The sequence below is a fragment of the Protomyctophum parallelum genome (genome assembly GCF_964188405.1).
Source record: "Protomyctophum parallelum genome assembly, chromosome: 13".
NCBI lineage: Eukaryota > Metazoa > Chordata > Actinopteri > Myctophiformes > Myctophidae > Protomyctophum > Protomyctophum parallelum.
This window is the reverse complement of record NC_139708.1, coordinates 7,917,153-7,927,379: the sequence shown is the minus strand read 5'-3', so window position 1 is coordinate 7,927,379 and position 10,227 is coordinate 7,917,153. Positions and strand designations below refer to the sequence as shown.

Below are 10,227 nucleotides of genomic sequence, written 5' to 3'. Positions count from 1 at the left end.
GTAGACTAGAGGACAGAGTACAGCAACTTGCAATGGGCCTGGAATTGAAGATACCATAGGCCTCAAGGGATCATGTGACCATGTGTTCTTTAGCTACATAGAAGTGTCTATTTGTATGTCTCTGAATGTTTTGATGAATTGAACAATGTGGACCCTGTTGTAAACAAGTGTAATGCTTAATTGGGTCGTCCACTCACAGTTAACAGTCTTTGTATTGAGTTTGTGCTTAAAATGTACTGTAAATTCTACCAACTGTTAATAAATATTTCAATCAATCAATCAATGACTTCAAAAGAGTGAGAAACGCCCACGGACACAACATCAGAGGGAGCTCCACTGATGATCTCATTCATTTATCTCAGATTCGGCACAAAAATGGGGATGAATTCATTCAACTATTATATGGCACCAAAATGTGGAATTCCCTTCCACCAACCATCAAAAAGCATGATCCCCCCTCCATCAAAACCACCATAAAAGAGCACCTGTCTGCAATTTGCTTGCAACTGCATGGACCTAGAAAGTCTACTAGCTTGCCAAGATAATGTTTGTCTGTAAGGTCACTAACCCTAACCTCAGTCCTCAAAACGTATGAAGAATGTCTTCATGCGTTTTGATGAATTAAATATAGGAAATATTGTAAACAAACCATCAGGGCTTTTTAGTAAGTATTAGCCTTAATGTCTGTCTATACCTCGTCGTCCTCGTGCTGTACAGTATTCGAATTTCATTCAATCACCCACCCACCGACTGACTGACTGACTGACTGGCTTGATCAATCGATCGATTTATTAACACTTTGGAGAATTACAACAGTACATTTCAAGCACAACTCAATACAAAAACTGTTAACTGTGGACAACACCATATAGAGAGCATTACACTTGTTTACAATAGTCCAACTTGTCCACCCTTTTCAATTCATCATTCATTCACTCACTCACTCACTCACTCACTCACTCACTCACTCACTCACTCACTCACTCAATCAATCAATCAATCAATCAATCAATCAATTAATCAATCAAAAACCATAGATCAAAACTCGAGCGCCCACTTCCGTATGACGTCACCGTCGTATCCCCGTCACGTCAATGGCTCCCCCCGCTGGCCTCTCCCCCTCCTCCTGCTAGCTAGCATGCTAGGCTAGCTCAGCAGCAGCCACAGCCAGTCAGCCTTCCGATAGTAACAGTGCAATTAGTTGAGAGAGAGACGCACCGGCTCCGCCAACAACATCCCCGGTGCTGTAGAGTTAATTTAGCCCTCCCAACAATATCTCAAGAACTGGGGGAAAACAAAACAAACAAAAAAACCTCGGCCTTACGTACATAGAAAAGGGACACACGCAAAACACATTATAGGAATTAAAATTAATCCCCAAAAAATAACTGAAGATGATTAAGCTCTTTTCTCTGAAGCAGCAGAAGAAAGACGAGGAATCTGCTGGAGGAAACAGAACAGGAGCCGGGGGTAAAAAAGCAAGCGCGGCCCAGCTACGAATACAGAAAGGTAGGCAGGCTTGGTGGGGGGTTAGATGTACCCCAGACACGAGCCTTCTGTCCCCGCAACATCTGCTCTGTGCGGACCTATGGGCTGGTAATAAACACAATACTACCGAGGCAAGAAGTGACCGAGCATAGCCATTACATGCTACACATGCTAGCTTCCAGGTTTAGCTTCGAATGCTACGTACCCCGGCTAACATTAGCTATATAGCTGGCCGGTTGGGGCTAATATTATTTGAAAACAAACGTCGCAGCCAACTTCGCCAGGAGCGATTAAACCCAAAGCAGAACGTTTCTAACCTGCCCACTGCACACACAGCAATGACCACAACACAAACAAACTGCACTGTTTGTAATCTGATTTGGTCGTTATGTGTATTTATTTTTTATAAAAATCAACCCAAAATCTGGTTTCTGTTATCCAAGCTAGCTGCTGTAGCCAACATTTGACAGAGCCATCACATCAACATGTCATGTCATATGTTCAGAGGAAGGACTATAAGTTAATGGTTACTGGTTAGATAATGTAAAGATAAAAATCACTCACAACAAGCTGGATGACTGACAGCCGCCTGAACCCACGTCACATCTCTTCTCAACAAACATGAAATATAGTTACAATCGTCATATTCATTCAAACCACGAGATTCATATTTTGTCTGCAGTTTGTACAAGGGCCAATTTATATAACAAGTTAATTGGACGCAGACCCAATTCTTCTGTAGTTATTATCATCATGCCAAGTGTCACTTTGTGTAAAGATTTATAAGCCACTGTGAATGTAAACACTAGTATTGTTGTCCCAAAGATTAGTTGAAGTTAGTGGACCCTGGACCCCTAAAAAGACCTACATAATGATCTGTAAGTAGTACCTTGTTGTCATCAGCTTTCACATGAAGGACTGATGAATCACCATGGCATCAAAACCACTGAAACATTGCACCATGACTTGTACTTTTACACAATATGGTTCTAGAACATAGCGTACGTGTCTAATTCTAGGAGGAGTGACAGAACAATGTGGCCCAGAGTCACTGTCCTATAATCAACCTGTTTTTCTTAGGAATATGTTTCGTGTTAGGCATAGTTTTACTGAGGTTAAGCTTAGTAATAGTTTAGGCATAGTTTAACTGAAGTTACGTTTAGGAATAAGGTTATGTTTGGGCATAGTTTTACTGAGGTTACGCTTAGGAATACCTGGTGGCGACCGTACCAAGGTCGGCAGGTTTGAGGCGTGAGCGTAATTTGGGGCAAGCGTTCTTGTATTCACGAGCAGGCAAAAGGCCTCATCAGGTCCTTTGTGGAGTGGTGTCCGCTCTGTTCATTGTTCCACCTGCATATGGAACTGACATGTGGGAAGAGTAGATCACACAACAGAGCTAATGATGACTATACCCAGGAGAGTAAACTAACCCCCAACTAGAGCTGGGTGATATGACTTCAATTTCAAATATCACAATTATTTCAAACCTTTGCCTCGGTTATGATTAATTAAACGATTATGAAAAAGAAAAGAAAACCTGCATCTAAATTAATCGATTAAGAACAAGATTAAGTCTGTTTAATATGGTTATAAATATCAGTTTACAATCAATATATTATTAGTTAATTGCCCAACCCTATTCCCTACGCCCCAAAAACGACAGTATAATAGGCTTAGGGCCGATTCATACTATTTTACCGCTGTTTCGGCACTGTAGTGCCGAAATGATTTCGGCTCGTCAAAAAATGTCAGTAGCTCCGAAAGGGGCGACTTTAGGACGGTACCCCTCCCCCCCTCAAACCTAAAATGACGTCACATTGTAGGCTCTACCAAAACGGCCAAACGGCTTTTATTCGGCTCTAAAATAGGAGTATGAATCACGCCTTACCCTCCTCCTAGACTCCTACCCATACATCATCATGTCCCCCTCACCAAGTGATCCCTGTAGGGCCAGCAGAGAAAAAAGGTGTTTTTTACCTCTCCCAGAATGGAAAATTATGTAAGTAGTTTAATAGTTCCTCTGTCCACAAAACAGTCACAGAGTTTGCAGAACATCATAGCAGCTTCCTCGAAAATAAAATGACACTTAACAGCTCATGGGCAGGATAGTCCACATTTTCTAAATAAGCACAATCCTGAAACCAAAACTATTGCTGTGAGTGGAAAATGTTTGTGTAAGTTGAGCTTTAGACACAGTGCTTATTTTTTATCCCTTTTTTTAAACTGTTGGCAAATGTGTTGGAGAAGCTTTGCAACCTCTGTGAGAAGTAATAAATAAATAACAGTATAAATCTTTCCAGTAGATCACAGGTTTTCAAAGGGAGGGGGGTAGCAGATCCACAAGCTCACAATCTGTCGCAATGCAACATATTGTGAGCTAGATTGTCTAATATCTTCTGTGTGTTTTTTATTTTGAAAATCATTTTTTCAATAGAGGGGCCACAGACAGGCTATGGCTATTTGTGGGTTCTTGGCTTGGCGTGGAAAAGTTTAAGAACTTCTGCAGTAGATAAATTACAGAATTTCTATATTAGGGTGTACTATCCCTTTAAGCCCACCATCTTCATCATCGTCCCACGCCTCCAGCCCTCCACCCTCAATCTTGTTGTTGGTGTGTTGTCTGTTGTGTTCTAAAATCCATCATCAACCCCTTTTCTATTTCATTTCACACACCGTTATTAATCCCTCCATGCAGTCTTGAAGCCATTCTCTGATGGATGTTCATTTAATTTCACATGAGAGGGAGTCTGTTACTGTTTTTTGAAAAGCGCCAAGGCACACCTCAGACCAGCTTCTGCCAGCTCAATGCCAGTTGGGAATTTATCAATGGGATGGACTGAAAGCCTAGAATGGCTCCAATCCAGTAGCCGGCATCTGGTCCATTCAGCACAGATAAAGATGGCAGGGCACTGGCCAGGAGTGTGATGTGCCAGTGATTCGCAACCTTTTGAATTTCAAGGACCCTCAGTTTGATATTAATGCATTAGGCCACAGACCCCCATTTTTATCTCTGGGACCCTAATCTACACTGTAAAATCCTCAATGTTACATATCCAAAGGTCCATTTGTTTCCTGATTATCATGACCTCGGGGACCTCCTTGAGGACCCTTGGTGCTATACTACACATTTGTACACCAATGGCCGGAGGAAAGCATGCAAGGCACCAACCAACCTGCTCACCGGGAGCAGTTAGGGGTTCAGTTCAGTTGAGGACACTTTCACACGAACTCCCGGGCATCTCATTAGCCCCGGATCGAACTGGGAAGTGGGAACCTTTTGTTTTTCTTAAAAAATAAAAAGTCACTTCCAATTTCCCTCTTCTAACTCTTTCTCTTGTTTACCCTTTTCCATTCTCCTTTTCACTTTCTTTGGGTTAATGGTCATGTCTTGTTTTTATTCTCTCTCTCTCAGACATCAATGAGCTGAACCTGCCAAAGACATGTGAGATCAACTTCCCTGATGACGATGACCTGCTCAACTTCAGACTCATCATCTCACCAGACGAGGTCTGGAGACTTGCACTTTTCTTAAACTTGACATGTTATGTGATTGAGTGCCCTGTGCACTGCCCTGCTACTTGTTCAGAGAGCCAGCCAGTGCAAGAATGATACAGCATTCAATTATTCCAGCATGTAGCAGAGGCCATATTAATGAAAGTTGGTACTGTACAAACATCCAACCAAAGCACCTGCCCCAACACCACAGATTCCCAACATTGGTGCTTTCCGCTTGGCCAACAACGAACATGGTTCATGTTCGCGGTGAGAAGTGCACAGGGGATTGTATGTAGTTATTATTTGCACAAGGAGATTACTGCACATCTCGATCATTTTGACGAAATACCTCCATCGTTATTGTGACAATATCGTATTGTGACCATAATAATAATATCAATGTTTTTTTTAAAGATTTACAAAAATAGTAAAACTATATTATTTTTGAACATTTCTGACCATTTCTGGAAGTATAGAATAAGGCCTAAGTGATTAAAACCAGAGAAAGACAACACTCATGCAACGTCATATACTGTATAGTCTCATGTCATGATGATATTGACATAATATCGATATGTTGCCCAGCCCTACTCTGGTTGGTTGGGACTGGGAGGCCTGTTAAGCAGGGACGGGATCTAGGGGAGGTAGCGTGAAACCTCCTGTGTCATGCTGTCCCGGTGAATCTCCTCGCTGTCAGGTTGAAAGCAGCAGCAGCTGGTGGCTCCATGTGTGTCAGAGGAGCCATGTGGCTTTCTACACCACCCCTAGGCAAACGCTGGGGGTTGGCAGGGACCACGCTGTTCACATGGGGAATTGGTACAATGACTAAATTGGAGAAAAGACACAAAAAATAAATAAAGAATCCTCTCTAAATAGATGTCTGCCTTTCTCCGCACAGGATTTATGAAAAACCCATGTACACCTGACCTGATTCTTTCTCATTGTAAACATCAACCTTAATATCTCTTTTATTGGACCCCAATAAATTCACTATTATACTGAGAATAATATTAAGAATAGATACAAATCACACTTGTAATTCTTTACTCGTCAATTCACAAAACCATCCCATTCTCAACTGCTGAATTTGTGTCTCAAGTCAAGTTTCCTTTTCATAAATACTGATCTTTCTGTAGAAAGTTTCTCCGCTAAATCTTTTAGGACACAGACACACAACTATCGAGAGATTTTGAACAATCCTGCCATCTGCTAGAATACTGCAACTCTTATCTACAGTTACTAGTTGGAAAGAGTATAAACTGCCGACATTAGAAGCAATGTGTAGTGAGGTTTGTGAATGTCAGTCACAGCATGGTTGACCAACTATTCCTGTGACCTTAGGATGCAGATAAAGGGTTAACCACTTAAGATCCACCGGTACTTCATCGACGAGTTAAAAAAATAGCCAATCTACAAGCTCACAAGTCACAACCTGTCACATTGTGTTATTTGCTATTTTCGCTATTTCTTTTAAATCTTGAAAAAAAAAGTTATGACATGTCCAAAATAGGGATGCCAGGTTGAAAGTTCATTCTTCAGATGATGGGAGAAGTGCACGGCGAACAAATAAGAGCCAGGGAGATAAAGCTTTTATTTAATTTGATCATTCTTAGCCACTCACCCAGATGATTTACTGGCCAGTCATGGGACTTTTATCTAATTAAAACATAGTATAACTCTAGCCTTGTGGACTGTGGATTTATTAACTTGGTTTATTTCCTCTCATCTCTGTCTTGCCAGGGTTTTTACAAGGGTGGTAAATTCGTCTTCAGCTTTAAGGTGAGTTATCCTGGTCTGGTAGGATCAAGACATGATGCTTTTGTTTCTCTCTGTCTATTTTTCTCAAGCAATCTCAATGTTTCTATGTCTCTTTGTCTCTTGCTCACTCTGTTTCTCCATCTCCGTTTGTCACCACTTGTATATCAATCTGATCAGCCTGGTGGTAACAAGAATAAGATTCTAAAAGACACACCAGCAGCCCCTAGAAGCAGTGCTGCTGCTTACACCCAACTGGACCAAATGGGTTTGAACCAACCCAACCAACGATGGCATTGACATCCTTAGAGCCCTGCACTTTCACCAATGGGGCCAAAAATAGAAGTTTATTGGAAGATGGCGGAGGGGATATTAGATGCACATAAGATGCACACTGCCAATGAAATGGTTAGGGCATAGGAACTGTGCACAACAAGTTTCATGGTAATTTGTCCATTGTATTTTAAGTGGAAATCGTGGTGCTAGGAGAGGTCAAGGTGTCACCAAAATCAGTAGCGTTCATCCTCAGGGGAGCTGGATGTTGCACACCAATTTTAATGTCGTTTCAGCCTGTAGCTTTTGAGATGGGACCAAAGTGGTGGGTGGATGGATGAACAGACAGATAGTTCTTACTTAGCACTTAATTAACAGTTCAAAGCTGTCAACACTGTGTGTGTGTGTGTGTGTGTGTGTGTGTGTGTGTGTGTCAGGTAGGACAGGGTTACCCGCATGATCCCCCCAAGGTAAAGTGTGAGACCATGGTGTATCATCCCAACATCGACCTGGAAGGAAACGTTTGCCTAAATATCTTAAGGTACGTTGTACACAATTTCAGTGTCTTAAAACGCCATTGTGTCGCTAGAGCAGCTTTCAAAAACAGCTTCAAACATGATTGAGGGTGGGAGTGTTTAAAATAACTTATGCATACACCAATGGGGAATAATCTTTTTTTTATGCTCTTCCCAGAGAGGACTGGAAGCCTGTGTTGACAGTAAACTCCATCATTTATGGTCTACAGTATCTATTTCTAGTGAGTATGGACACGTTGGACATTTCATTCCATGTTATTGATGGCACAGTGGAATAAACGTCCTCTCCTCCTCCATCCCCCGTAGGAGCCTAACCCAGAGGATCCGTTGAACAAGGAGGCGGCCGAGGTCCTGCAGACAAACCGGCGGCTGTTCGAGCAGAACGTACAGCGTTCTCTGCGAGGGGGTTACGTGGGAGCCACCTACTTTGAGCGGTGTCTCAAATAGTGTCTGCACACCCTTCCCCCTTCCCCGCATCCCCAGTCGCCTCGCCTCCATCTACCCTCCCCACCCTCCATATTTACCATCACCCGCTCTGCCCCGCCCCCACCAACCAACAAACAAACAAACAACCTTCTACTGCGCTGCCTTGCTCGGCGGCAGCAGCCAGCAAGCAGCAGAATCAGCACGCCAGAAGACGCTTTTTTCTGTTTTAAAAGAAAGAGAACTCCTCCCCCCTCTTCTTCTTCTATTCTATTACTACTTCTACTTCCAAGATGCATTCTACATTTTGCACATCACTGGGGCCGCCAGCTTACCTCCACACACACACACACACACACACACACACACACACACACACCTCTGAGTGACGCGATGGATCGCAGTGGAGGACAATGATAAGGAAGGAGTGGAGAGGAGATGGAAGGATGCATGGAAATGAAGAAGAGGCGGCGAAGGAGGAGGAGGAACCTGAGGAAGCAGGTGGGGGGGGGGGGGGGGGGGTCAGTGAATGTTACTCGGGCGAATCAAGCTGGTAAATGCCACTACGATGATGATGATGATAATGATTGAAATGAAGCCCTCACAAGTTTATTTTATTTTTTTGTTTGTTTTCTTGTTTTCGTTAGTTTTTTCATTTTCGTTTATGTGCAAAGAGACATGCCAACTGATCCACCTACTGGCAGACAGACAGACATACAGACGGACGGATAGACAGACAAAAGAAGACAGACGGACATCTCTCACTCCCATTCTCCTTAAGACTCGCTGAGTGTTTGTACTGTAAGTCACATTCAGCTAGCACTCCTGAATGGGAGACGTATGAGCATTACTGACCAGACACACACATACAGTCATATTGTGAGTCATGGACTCGCCACCTCATGTACTTATGTGAATAATGACAGGTACACACACACAACACGACATATACGCCATAGACAAACAGTGTAAGGACTTGACTAATCAGTGGAGACGGACAGACCATCTAGACGTGCAGGATCAGTAAGTCGGTCAGGGCTGGTTGGGATGGGATGGGGATGGGGAGGGTCTGTTTTTGTTAATGGGAGGGCTTTAGATTTTCAGAGGGGGTGGGGGCAACAGGGTGTTGGATGGGGGGGGGGGGGAGGGGCTTTAAATGTTAGAATTCTATTGTGTATATTAAAAAAAGGATGAAAGAAAACCCAGCCGTTCACATTGACTGCAAACATTGAAATATGTTAAATAAAATATGAACTTGAATGATTATAACCATTTTGATGTCCACATCTCGTGTATGCCAGCCACAGATGACTGGACCGTGATGTGTTGAGCTTGAAGACCACCACAGCTCTTAACATGTTTCCAAACTTAAAATATAAATGACTGTCTTTGTACAGAGGTTCTCGGATATAATACTGGAACCTAGTGACAACTGTTAAGAGTTCAATCTTTCTGGCTCACTGACACCGAGTGCAATTAACCATCTGGTAAAAGTAGGAGAATGGGGCAATTTGGGTGAGAGAACCAGCATGATGTTACGAGTCAAATGTGTGCCACAGCGTTGGACCGGTAATGATGTCCTGGGTGATTGAAATGACCCAGTCTAACGAGTTGTGTATCAAGAGTTTTTACAAGGTGACGCCTCCATCTACACTCATGACATCATCCTATGCAGAATGTACTTGGCTCCAGAAAAATGCTAGAGAAGGGTTTGAGCCACTAGAGGGAGCCACATTCTGTAATATGATACAAAAGCTTCAGTTTGTTCAGTCACATTTGCCACCAGCATATTAAACATTTCTATATTCCAAAATAATTAGTTTAAACTAAAGCTGAAATACGAGTGGCTTCAGCACATTCCTCTGCCTTTACACCACGGTCAAAGAGTTGTAGGCCTGTTGGGAATCTGGAATCTGGATAGAATTGAATGGTCTTTGGTTTCTTGATAAGGAATTAATCCATTAACCCAATGGTGAACACTTTTAAAAGTCTATTAACATTCCAGCTATAGAACTATAAATTGTAATAGAGGGTACCGGTACTGTATCAATGACATCTTTGAACGGGTAGTGTAGTAGCTGTAGAAGAGCTCAGAATAAGGTTGACCCTTAGGAACTCTTACAAACCTTGTATACCCCATTTGGTCAATTCACTCTTTTTACTTAAGACGAATGAAAATCCATAAGGGAACACAATTACCGAAATGATACTGTACCGTCAGTATGATAGCCCTTAAACAAAACAACACAAGTGTTAA

At 42.5% G+C, this 10,227-nt stretch overlaps 1 protein-coding gene across 1 annotated transcript; it reads left to right on the top strand.

Annotated features, from left to right (window-relative positions):
* The first annotated feature begins 1,148 nt into the window (after positions 1-1,148).
* Positions 1,149-9,050, top strand: ube2m (ubiquitin conjugating enzyme E2 M). The gene is made up of 6 exons (XM_083779830.1): positions 1,149-1,509; positions 4,901-4,995; positions 6,724-6,762; positions 7,449-7,552; positions 7,705-7,768; positions 7,854-9,050. Exons 1-6 carry the CDS (start codon positions 1,395-1,397, stop codon positions 7,992-7,994), a joined length of 558 nt encoding a protein of 185 aa, XP_083635956.1. The 5' UTR covers positions 1,149-1,394; the 3' UTR covers positions 7,995-9,050.
* The last annotated feature ends 1,177 nt before the right edge of the window (positions 9,051-10,227 follow it).